The sequence below is a fragment of the Eutrigla gurnardus genome (assembly GCF_963514095.1).
Source record: "Eutrigla gurnardus genome assembly, chromosome: 4".
NCBI classification, from domain to species: Eukaryota; Metazoa; Chordata; class Actinopteri; order Perciformes; family Triglidae; genus Eutrigla; species Eutrigla gurnardus.
Window position 1 is genome coordinate 30,257,704 of NC_139918.1, and position 12,902 is coordinate 30,270,605.

Consider the following 12,902-nt stretch of genomic DNA (forward strand, 5'->3'; position numbering starts at 1 on the left):
TGCCCACCCTTGGGTGCTTTTGAGGGAACAGCGTAGCAGAGCTTTCCACAGCCTATTGGCATTTCACAGTTCACCGCTTCCACTCCTACCTAGCGGGCGAGGCCTCCTCAGTGCAACACACAAGAAGACTTTCTATCAGTTCATGCTTGTATATGCAGCGTACATACCTTCGTAACATTTCCAACTTGTGAAATACTTGCTATGAATAGCATGATGCCCTAGTTACCTCTAGTTTTGGACATGTGAGCCATGTAAGAATGCTTTTTATGGGATAGCCTGGTGTAAATGTCTCACCAGGGAGACCAAAAAAGAGAAGTCACTTATGACTAAATCAAAAATGTGACGGGACCAACTCAACATTTTGCTTCAAGACAAAACCAATTTGAACACTACAGTACTTATTTAGTTATTTGGTGCCCGGTCGCCATAGCAGCAGGCTGACCAAGGTTGCCAAGCCGTCCCTCGCCCCAGCAACACATTCCAGCTCCTCCTAGTGGATCCTCAGGGGTTCCCGAGTCAGATGAGATACTCCCTCCAGTGTCTTCCTGGTCCTACCATTTCCTTTGGACCTCCACAGGACATGATAGGCACCCAGTAGGCTTCTGGAGTAGTAATATTCCAATTAACCATGGCGAACAATTCTACTCTATACTCAATACTATTCTATTTCTGTGGCGGCGGCCTCATTCGATGTTCCTGCATCAGCTTCAGGACTCGTCTCTGAAATCATTAATGCAGGCAAAGTCCCTACTGAGCCGCTGAACGACTTATTGATGCTCTTCTGCTTCTTAAAACAGAGCAAAATCATCGAAGTGATGCCTGGATTTCTACTCGAGGATTGTCTCTTAAATCAACAGGATCAACGGCTCTAAGCCTGCCAGTGTTCGGTAGACGAGATACTGATAATCATTATTCCTGCTGTAATACGAACACATTTCATAAGATTTGAGCTGACCGACTACAACAACACATTTTAACAGATAAAAATGAGTCAGACATGTTTTTTCGCAGGAAAAAGTTTAATCCTCGTCATAGTGAACATCGTGAGTCCAGAGCAGCTGAGAGACGACTGTTTGACACATGAGAACACCAGAGATCACAACCATGTACGGGGTCACACTGCAGACGCTACGCAAACCAAAGACTGCCGACTTCTGTTCGTCTCAATCACGATGCATCGTTAGTACACCATTAAAGAGAAACACCACTCAGTTTGAGAAACCAAACAGTATTGCTGGTTTAAGGACAGAACAATCAATTACCTGTTAACACAAATACCTATGGCTGGAGTTGGTTGTCAGAAAACTTAGAATAGAGCTAGAAAAAAAGAATTGTCAATGTCTATGAATGAAAACCACAAATCAAATTTGGCTCAGGATTTTTCAAATAAGTGAAGGAATACCTGTACTACATTTTAAAAACTATTTGGTGGATATCTGAAAAATCGCATCACAAATCTGGAAAATGTGTTTTTTTACTGCATGATCGGTTGACTTTGGAGGGAAAACCTGGAAAGCCATTGAAGAGCAACAGCTCGTCTTAAACCAAAGCAATAACTTGTATGGAGTCTTACCCGAGCGGGATTTCCTTGCAACTCCGTGGCAGTGGAAAAACAGCAACATCTTCTTGGGAGAGTTTTTCAAGAAGCAGGCAGGATGTGTTACACTTAACCAAAAGTAAAAAAAAAAAGTATTTACAAAATGGCTTGAAATGGTCAGATTCAAACTTTAAAAATGAGCCTCAGCTCGTGATACAGCGAAAAATATCCCAAAACATTAAGATTCATAAGGTGCAAACAGTGACCCTGCAACTTGAAATCTCCCGCTAGCATAGAAAACTAAACCCAGCTAAAAAGTTTTGCCATATTCTTAAATATCACCACCAACATCGAGGTTAGGACCTGCTGGCCGGTGAAAATGAGGTTGTAATGATGCATAACAGCCTCGTATCGTCGCCTTCCCTCGCTCGTGATTACAGCAACGCATTTGTTCCACACACAAGTTAAAGTGCAGAGCTGTGGCTCAAAGCGATGCCCAACATGCCCAGCATCGATTCCATTAAATGTGAGACATGTCTGATTCCTATGAGGATCCCCCTCCGATAAAGTTGAACACCCATAAAAAACATAATTAAGAAAGTAAAATACATTTCCAATCACAAAACAATAAACCTCAGATTCACACGAACCAATTTCACCGTCATTTCACACGGAGCCGAGATCAGTTCCACTACCAGCAAGTACACCGAAGAGGGGATCTATTTTCTTGTTTTATTGTCAGTGCTGCACTATAACTGTCCTCCAGCAGGTGGTGCCATTAACACTGTGCTGCATATGACGGCATACAAACAAGTGTGGGACTTGAGAATACAGAAGAAAAGAAAAGAGAGTTTTTGTTACTTTATTAATGCATATACAGCTAAGAATGATATCAATGTGGTCGAACAACGAACTGGGATGAATATACTACTGCATTTGCACAGAGGTCAGAATCAAAGTGTTAAACATGTAACAGAAATCCACTTACGGAGTTCGATTCTCCTTCATTTCATTGAGAACAATAGAATTTTCAGGTTCTATATTCTACAAAATGGCTCAATTGTGAAACAACCATTGGTGAGAGAATGACATCCTATAAAACTAATAAATGAGAGTCCGGCAGTTTATTTTAACATTTCTGAAACAGAGTGCAAGCCTCTCTTCTAGCTTGACTTTGGTAAACGGCTAAAACTTAACAACAAATCCCCGACATGACGAGCTGGATGGATCCCATGTCTCCTCACAAACCGCACTGTCAATTACATTTCAAGGAAAAAGGTATTTTCTTGTGGATTATGCTGGTTTTGGATGCATCACAAACAAATTTCAAATTAAATGGACTGGTGATAAAACACGTGGCTTCTGCTCAGAAGACCAACATTTGTATCCAGTTGAAGAAAGAACTTCTGTTTCATTTCATAGTTAAGCCATACTAAACCTAAGCAAGTACATTTGTAGCACTTCTTGTTTTGTTACTTCAGTTTGAGGAAATATGTTCCTTTGAAAAATAAATAAGAGTTGTGTTATTTTGTAGGAGACAGGATTGTTACATAGAATGATCTGTAAAGCAGTTTGGAAAAAGAGCTGGCTGTCTCAAAGAAAACTCGGCGTCCGTACCATCGTACCATCGTCCCATCAAACTGTCAGGAGAAGAGCGAAAACAGCTTTCCCCAATCGAGAAAAGAGGCAACAACAAACCAGCGACACCACTGGATGATCCCGCCGTCCAAGTTTTCCCTCTGAAGAGCGAAGATGAATGTAACAGTACGACAAACGGCAGCAGCTTCCTGTGAAAGTGCAGTAGCAGAGCCCCATTCAACCAGAGAAAGCGTCGAGTAGCGGTGACTTCCACGCCTAGTGAGATGAACTATGTTTCCTTTCCTTCAGGAAATAACTGTCTGGTAGCTTTTCCACCGTTAAATGCTACAGATGAGGCCCAGAGACACGACAGCCACAGCTGAGACGTTTGCTTCTAAAGCCTAAAGCAAAAGCAGAGAGAGAATGAGAGATTTACCTCCGACCATCAGGATACAGCGCCTCCAGGAAATAAACATCAACAGAAACAGGGTTGTTGGTATTTTAAACTCTTGAGGGCTGTCGTAACCACAAATTTGGGGCTGACATTTTCAAATGAAAAATAAAAAACACTGTTATTTGTCCCAGGTGTTTGAGGGGGGGAAAGCTTTGCCATTTTAAGACAAGGGGAAGTGATTGAGCTGTTCACAGTTGGACTGATGGGGAAAAGACCCCATGCTTGAACTTCTTAAATCGCAGAAATGTAAACTCCTTCAGCAGCAATGTTGAGTTCTTGAGAAAGCCTAGTTTCCTGTCAAACATCCCAGACGAGAGAGGCTGCGAGGTTGAAAGCTTGGAGGTCACAGGAGGACCGTCCTCTCCCCTTAACGGGACTGGTTGGGCTTCTGCTCGTGGTCGATCGACCAAGAAGACAAGGGGCGTACTCCAAAGTTAGTGACCTCAGAGCGGGGTCGGGGAGGAGCTAGAGTCCAAAGTTCGTTCCTCCCCTCCCCCGGACACGTCTTTCTCATCCTTGCATGAATCGCGTTTCTGTTGGAGGCACGGGAGTCGGTGAAGAGGCATCCACTGCAACGTGATGAGAAGTGTGAGCGTGTGTGTGTTTGTGTGTTTATGTGTGTTGTAGGAGGGGGGGTTGGTTGGTTGGTGTTACCAAATGTGAGATTCACAGTGAGTCATTTTAATGACGCCCACCCCCCCGCCTAGTCGGCGGTAGTTCATTCCTCCATACAACCTGGAAAGAGAGTGAAATGATGAGGAAGGAGAAGTTCAGCAGGAGTGACTAGATGTGCTCTGGTGTTAACGTGGAAGAATAGGAGAGGAGTGAAGACGGACAATATTAATTGTGGTTTACTACTTTTTAAGAGTTTTATTGTGGCATGTTCTGTGTTTTCCTATATATTTCGACGGAAGCGCCAACAGGATAAACTACCAGGATCCGGTCCGTCTGAAGTTAAACTTGTACGACCTAAACCACTGTAAGCCAAAATGTTCTCAGTAAATTGGAGTTCCCTCAGTGTAAATGTCTAGGGCTTTTATTGTTAAATGTAAGAAAAGAAGGAATCCAACTTGGTTCGGGTTGAAAAGGAGCAATTCTGATCTACTGTTCGAGATGAATTGAGGCATACTTTGAGTCCACTATAAAGGTTTAATAATTCACACTATAGATTTTGACAGAACTAAAACATTAGCAGAGCCAAAGTTCAGAAAAATGTACTTTTTTTTTGTAGAAAGTACTGTTGACATTGAAGTTATCATTGGAATGTGGACATTGTGTTGTTGCTGTTGAATTCTTATCGCACCGCAAATTAAATTAAAAACACACACGAGTTTCCCTCAGCTAACGGAAAGTAGCAACGGTAGCATCTCTTTGAAGGGGTGTGCATAACGACACCTGTCAGTTCATCTTCATGAATGTTTATGACTGTTTATCACTTTCATTAATTTTTAATGCAGAGTTGACATTGCCTGAGAAGATATGACAACACAACATAACCATGCCACAGCAGGTCCGATGATAAAGCTTCAAGAACCTGTATTAGTTTAATGTGTTAGCTTTACGTCACAGTCACACGTGGTTGGTTTTCACCTTGGCCATCACGACGGCGTTATAATTATGTCATGAATATTTTTACTTGACCTCACGGAACAATTTGAACTCGTCATAAAAGCATTTGACACTGTAATAAAGCCTAATGACATCTTTATGACGGCGTCGTGAATGATTCACTGGACCTCGACCACCATGGTGCCATTTGGACTTTCCATTATAAGGCAGCACCAAGGTGACTTATGGAGAGATGGACAGATTTTTACTTGCTGTGAAAGGAACCCATGTAAGCCATGCAGTGGCGGTGGGACAATATATCGAAAAATCGTGGTGTAAAATTTGAATTTATGAATGATCCAATTAGTGTCGGAGTGTGTTTTGGTAACTAACTCAGTCAGTTGGCGGGCTTAGGTGTATTTGGGCATTTAAACAAAACAAAAAACAACGGATGCCTGTCGGGTTCGGGTCAGACCCGGTTACTGTTATGAGATTTGGGTCGGGGTTCAGACAGAAATATCTGTATTGAGCCGAGGAGACAGCACAACGGTGTTAGTTTGTAGAAATAATGTTGCATTCAATAATATAACATTATTTTGCTGATCTCTGGTATTATCAGAGGAAAAACAAAAAAAGGTTCTGCTGTCAAGTTAAATCCTCGTTATATCTATGCATTCAAAGTTTTCCCCATGGTTGTAAAAACGGTGTTGAATGGTGACAGCTCGAGTGTCTTACCTCCATGTATTGGCATCGGGGTCGTACACTTCTATAGTTTTGAGATACGTCGTCCCGTCAAAGCCTCCTACTGCCATCAGCTGACCGTTCACCACAGCCAAGCCCACCTGCACACATTCACAATAACACTTCACTGCATTTTACTATCAACCAGTGTGACTACGAAACATTTCACTGATTAAATGCATCCAGTTATGGACGTACGACGGCGAAGCAGTAACTGAAACAATATTTCTACCAGACACACACTCACCCCGCTGCGTCTGGACGTCATGGCAACGACGGGGGACCACTGGTTTGTCCGCGGGTTGTATCGCTCTGCGCTGCTCAGCTCTGTGGTGTCGTCTCTCCCTCCAACGGAGTAGATCATGTCCTGGTAGACGGCGCAGCCCAGGTGCTTCCTCCTGGTTCCCATCGGGGACACCGTGTGCCAGCGGTTCTCTTGAGGGTTGTAGCGTTCCACTGATGAGGGAGAGACAAACCAACCATGGAGTGGCAGCGGCGATAGACCTACGGTGGCTTTAACTATATATTTAGTAGTGAGCACATAAATCTGCCTTTCTATTCCTAATTTGTGCGAACACTCTGTGGAGCATAAAAACACTAATATACACATGGGTTACAGAAAATTCTTCATTCTTGTCAAAGCTCCGGGTGGATTTAAGTCAGTGCCATACCTGTATTTAATGGTGACGTCCCATCAGACCCTCCTACGGCGTACAGGAAGCCCCCCAGCACAGCAACGGCTACACCCAGTCGCCTGGTGCTCATGGAGGCCACACGAGTCCATTTGTTCTCCTTAGGATCATACCTAAAGCATGAGAAGGACGACGTTTATTCCTAGTACGTGTGCTGACGTTAGCTTTTCAGTGATCTTCTGAACATTTCTCAGGTCTAAGTGAATATAGGCAAGTCGATGGAGGCGTGGACAAGAGCAGAGGTCACGTTAACCAAATTGAATATGTTTTTTTATCATCTTGAAACTAGAAATTGAGACCATGAATTCATGTTTAAAATAGTTGACTGAGATGATGATAATAAGGGTAATTTTGTCACTGACTTCCATGCAATCGGACTTCTTTGTGCAACCAGAGGAGTCGCCCCCTGATGGGCAGCAGAGAGAATGAAACATTAGTGGCACAGTACTACATAGTGGTTTTGACAGCTACCTTTCTACAATGTTTAGACAGGAAACTCCATCTTGTCCCCCGACAGCGTACAGATAACCACCGAGGACAGCCACTCCTACACTGGTGCGACAAGTGCTAGTTGGGGCCACGTCACTGCTCCACTGATTGGTCTTCGGGTCATACCTGGACAGGAGACATGGAATAAAGAGAATAGTAATGATTGTATTTTAAATGATTTTACTTCTCAATCTAAATCTCCAGACAGAGCACGAGTGATGGAGCGCACCTTTCCACAGAGTTGAGGTATGACGAGCCATCGTGGCCGCCCACCGCGTACAGCAGGTCGTCCAGAACGCTGACGCCGACTCCGCATCGCCGCTTACTCATCGACGCAACCATCCGCCACTCGTTGGTCTGGGGATCGTAACGCTCCACGCTGGAGATGGCGTCGCCGCTGCACCAACCGCCAACTACAAGACAACGGAAACACAGGAGGAGATGACAGTTTTTACAATCCTACCCTGTAAGTGGTATCGGCGTACTACTACATATGTCCCTGTATTTGATGCGAAGGAAAGAGGTTTTCATTTATTGTATAAAAAAAAAAAAAAAAAAGACACTGACCTGCAAAGAGAACCTCTCCACAGCGGATGGGTTTCCTGGGTCGGGTTCTGGGTCCCTGCATTAATGGTCTCTCCTGCGGCAGCAGCAGGTAATTCTTAGCCTCGTCGACCAAGTCTCTGAAAAAAAAAAAATGGATATAATCATATGTGATGGTTACATGAAGACTCTCAAAAGTATAAAATTAAGGTACACGTTTCTGCTGTCAGTACATTTTCTTTTATCTGGTGATAGAAAACAAATCCATCAAATTCTGGGATCTAGATAAACACCGACATGTTGGACAAATAAAACAGCGCTCACCTGCACTCCTCGTCACTCTTAATGAGAGGGTCTGACCCAACGGTGCCCACCAGGAACTTGGGGCTGAGCAGCGGCAGGCGGACATGTTGCAGGACCTACAGGACACAGCAAATCCACGTCAGTCCCACACTGTTCATCGTTGAGTGTCTACGGCTGGAATGTACATCAATAATCATCCTGGCAACATAACCGGTAAGTGAGCCACAAACCTGGGGTAGCTGTGGCCTGCGCTCCTGGATGCTGTACTTCACCCAGGCCATCACAGCGTTGAAAACCTGCTCCTCGCTCCGCACATTCAGCTCGTCGCTGGATATGATGTCAATCAACTGGTTGGCGGGCAGCAGCATGAACTCTTCACTTTCCATTACCTAAGACAACAGAGTGGAACAGTTGGACATTTTAGAATGATGATGATTTTCATCATCAATTAATCTGCCAAATCATGTCTTTAGATGATTTGCCTCGTTTGTAAAATGGCATCATAATATTCTACGGGACGATGGCCGATTATTCTTATCCATGTGCTTACCTCCTGAAAATTGTGCTGGGTGAACTTGTCTGCAATGCGGAGAAGCTCGCGGCAGGAGTGCGTGTCTGCGAAGGCCCGGATGCCCAAACAGTTGGAAGGATCCAGCTGCCTCTTAAGGAACTCGCAGCAGGCCTCCTGGATCTCAGCCAGCTGGAGAAGGCAGGCTGCAGGGAGCAGCGTCTGGACGTTTCCCTCCTCTACGGTCACCTAGCAGCAGGGAGGGCAGCAGATCAGAGTCTTCACACACAGTTCTTCCTCTCTCCACACAGCATGATCTTCTTCACTCAGACTTACAGATGCACCGTATTCTGTGCATGTTTGATGATAGACCTTACTGCACTGTGAGGGATGTACGGTGTATCCAAAACCTGATTGACCCCTTTCAAAAATACTTTGATTACTTTGTCATGCTGTTTGTGAACGTGACTGTTCATATATCTTAATTACATCTGTGTTGCAAGTCTTGCTCAGCGGGTTCTGCAAGGGCACGAGTAGCCGTCATTAATGATATGGTCTGTCAGAGTGAGGTAAAGGTCCTTAACTAGGACTTGACCATAGGCTAATGCCTTGCCTACATGATTTACATGCATGCTAGTCTGTCACCCTGTTATTAGCTAGCTCTCATAGTGCTATGAGTAATGACAGCGATCAAGGTCAAGAGGCTGTATGTTCACCAACACCGCAGCTCCCCATCCGTTTCTTTTACACCTTCACAAGGATTATTTGTCTCAAACGAATGTAGAGGACATATTGCTAAAACAAAATGTCACAGTATGGTAGTGAAAAAGTTGGTTAATTGCCTGTATGTACTTCTTTTCACCACACAGTAATCAATAAGGGAATCAACAAAGAATCTGATTATTAAGAGGAATTGGTGTAAATTAAATCAGTATTGTGTTTCCATCCCGTGTAAACATTCACCTCAGCACTTGGCATTAGTATTTGTTTTACCATAAACAACAAATATAAACACGGTTTACCTGTGAGGTGTAGGCAAAGTCGATGAGCAGCTCCATGGCTCTCTCATCGATGTCGCGGATCACCACTTCTGTCTGCCTGCTCTCCGCCAGCTCTCCAGTGAACATGGCCCTGAGGACAACATGGAAATGAAGAGATAGCGTTGTTACAGTCTTACTTACTGTACTTTGATGTGGATTCATTTCCAAACTTATCTTCCTTCACCAGATGAGATCTGAATTGTACCTGAAATAAGGACTGCAGGCCGACAGGATCACGCGGTGAGCGTAAATCTTCTTGGCGCCCACCACCAGCACCACGTCGCAGAGCTCTCTGTGTTTCCTCAACAGGTTGATCACCTCCAGGGTCTGCCGTGGGTGTTTGTCCGAGACATAGGGCATGCGTGCAGGCTGGGGGACCCCTTCAGGGAGCTTGTTGGGGTCCCCCAGAGTACAGCGGCTGGTGATGTCCATTCCAGTGGCGTCTTGGCGTGCGCTGGTGGCCCTGAACATGAACGGCATGGGCAATGATTAAGTGAGTAAATATATCCCTGGCTTACACCTACACACATTTTAAGAGATCTTCAGGATTTTGTCATTTTATTAGCTTAAATAAAAGGTAAAATGTGTGACAACTTCCTCAAAAAAAAAACAATCAATAGACAGATCCAAAAACAATCCCTCTCAAACATCATAACCCACTAGAAGTGGTGGTGATGCCTGTATCTGCAGAGACCCTGCCCTCTGCCTGCATGTTTATCTTCCCCATTTATTTTGTCATGTTCAGGACTCTTCCAGGCATCAGCAAGTAACCCCAAGCCAATGGACAGGGTGCACAGCCCATACTAACCCCCAGGTCAAACACCACCGCTTTGTCACAATACAAAGAGCAATTCCTGGTAGAACCATCAGATACTGGTCTTTGATCAAGGGAAACAGTGGTTAGGGATTAGTCTGCCTTATGTGGTGACATAAGAGGATGGGTGCCACTGAGTCATTGGTTATTTACACAAGATCTCCAAATAGACGCAGCCTAAATAATAGAGGTTCCGATTCCCTCATCTCAAAGTCAGTGGGATTTTGGTGTGATACCTGGAATTGGGTTGATCAGAGATAATTTTCTGCAATAATCCAACATTCCATTGGCTTTTTGTCGAGTGAATAACATCAAAAAACACATCATCCCAGCAACACTCTATAGTAGAATGTTCTGTGTCTCTCTTGAATACAAGTCATTTTCCTTCAGCAACGACTGTTTTGGTTAATATATGACTAGAAAAGCGGTCAAACTGCAAACCACACCTACCTGCGCATTGGCTTTGCATCCATGCACTGAAGAGCAATGTTGGGTCCCACACCTTGGGGTTGACCTACAAAAGCCAACAAAACAAGTCACACCTTTTTCTGCGGTCAGTCTGTCTTCACCACAGATGTAACAGGAGGAGTTCAGGAAATTGAAACTTATGCGAGAAAGCACTTTCACAATTCCCCCGTTGAGCATTTAGTTTGGTCCCTAGTTTTACGTTTCCATTTGAAAAAAACGTGCTTGGACTGCTGACGCCGAAGCTACGACATTCTCTTTTCATTTGTAGTTTGTGCCACACACACGTCTCCTGACCTTCCGACTGTACAGTCTAGATCTAATAGCTGTGCAAAAAAGCCCTGCCTTGGTTAATTTTAAAATGCACAGTCACCGTGTAAAACAGGTGTTTAATTAATCATGTGGTCACGAGGAGACTACAACTACATGGTGAGCCACGTTTGTGTTTGCTAGTCAAACACATGTTTGCATGTATTGTAAAGCACCTTTCAATTTAATACAGTCATATACAACAACACAAACACTCCTAGAGCCTCAACAATGACCATACTGCTGAATCTACACTTCACATGTACAAAAAATACATGTATATCAAGGTCACTGGATTGAGCTGCAGATGTAAATAAGTCATGGGAATCCTCTTGCTGAATAAAACACTTTGAAGTACGATATTCCTATACAACTTTAACTCTACGGTAGTTCTACTCAGTGAGGTTAAGATAAATGAACAAAAAACATAATTCAGCTGCATTCTGGCTGTGCAAATGGGTCGATTAAAGTCTTCTTCTATTATAATAAACGGTGGTATTTTCGCTTGTTGTTGAAGAAATTATAAATGTGATACAGAGCAGTCTGTCACTGTTTAAATAACTTTACACTGACGTTGTAAAACAACTAAACAGGATTAATTAGTGTGTGGGGGGGGGCCGGAAGGAAACGTTGCACGAGATCACTTAGTATTCACATCAGCGTGGCGTCAATGTCACTCTTATCACGTCATACACCGTTAACACACAGAGGCTATTTGGGTTTTAAGCTACATTCGTGATTAACAAGTCGTTAAAATAAGATAGCCGTTTGTTGTTAGCCGTTTCAGCAGATAGACAGATCCAAGTTAACCAAGCTAGCAAGCTAACGTCAAACACTATTGGTTTGGTACGAATTTGGCTCCAGCGAGGTTTGACGATAGTTGTGGCAGAAACACATACACTAAATATGAGTGCATGTGTATAATTACGAGAAAAAAAACGCGCTAGCTAACGAGTTAACTTTAGCTAGCTATATCATTCCCAGAGGATTTCGGTTGACGCTAACGCTAGGCGCTAGCACGTCGGCAGGGAATCCACAGGCGATAGCGACCAAAATACGAGCAGAGAAGGCAGAATGAATCAATACAGACGAACTCGATCAACATGTGAAGACATTTCCCCACTTAGCCGATATGCTCAAGGTATCTCCGGCCGCTCGGAAGTCTGTCAGCATCAGGTCAGTAACCGCGTAGAGTTATAAACTATAACGTTCATATATTGAACGCATTTGTTTACATTGTCAACTATCTGAGGAAAAAATAGAGACATTAAAGACGGGTTTTACCTTATATTTCCATCCCAGAGGCGGAAGGAATTCGCCCGAGTTGCTAATGTTTACAATTTGATGCCGTCGGCTAAACACTGGTGTTTTTATTCCTCTGTGTGCGCATGACAAATACCAAACGTCACTTCCGGACACATTTTCTAAATAAAAGTATTGGATTACGTCATTGCATTAGACGTTTTAAATTGGTTTGTTTTGTTTTTTTAAGTAATGTTGGCGTTTTTGCATTTCATTGAGATATAACAGCGTGAGAGTGAACGTGGGGAGAGATAACCTCTCAACCTGAGGTCTTTTTTTTTGGTTACATCCATCAAACATTTACACTATTATGTGTAATATTATTTTTATATTATTAGGAATCAGTTTCCTTTCATAAAAAAATGTGAAATGGCTGTTGAATAAGTATTCAGATCTTTTTATTTCAGTCAATAGCAGCATGCGGCACACCAGAAACTCTTTGGCACTTTCCACTCATATTCCACTTTTAGGACTGTGGAGATTCTGTTGTTTTTCAGGTTTTCTTTTTCTCCTGCAGGGTATGTGTGTGACAGGGTGGCGTGGTAGGGGGCGTGGCTTCTGCTGCAGCAGATGAAGCAC

The 12,902-nt window shown here is 43.5% G+C and overlaps 1 protein-coding gene across 1 annotated transcript; it reads right to left on the reverse strand.

Annotated features, from left to right (window-relative positions):
- Positions 1 to 2,385: 2,385 nt before the first annotated feature.
- klhl20 (kelch-like family member 20) lies at positions 2,386 to 12,436 on the reverse strand. Its single transcript, XM_084007519.1, has 14 exons — positions 12,306 to 12,436; positions 10,698 to 10,761; positions 9,639 to 9,896; positions 9,416 to 9,524; positions 8,436 to 8,642; positions 8,116 to 8,274; positions 7,907 to 8,001; positions 7,607 to 7,722; positions 7,269 to 7,452; positions 7,022 to 7,165; positions 6,530 to 6,663; positions 6,106 to 6,314; positions 5,853 to 5,959; positions 2,386 to 4,304 (listed from the first exon to the last, which is right to left on the reverse strand). Exons 2-14 carry the CDS (start codon positions 10,718 to 10,720, stop codon positions 4,220 to 4,222), a joined length of 1,830 nt encoding a protein of 609 aa, XP_083863645.1. The 5' UTR covers positions 10,721 to 10,761; positions 12,306 to 12,436; the 3' UTR covers positions 2,386 to 4,219.
- Positions 12,437 to 12,902: the final 466 nt, after the last annotated feature.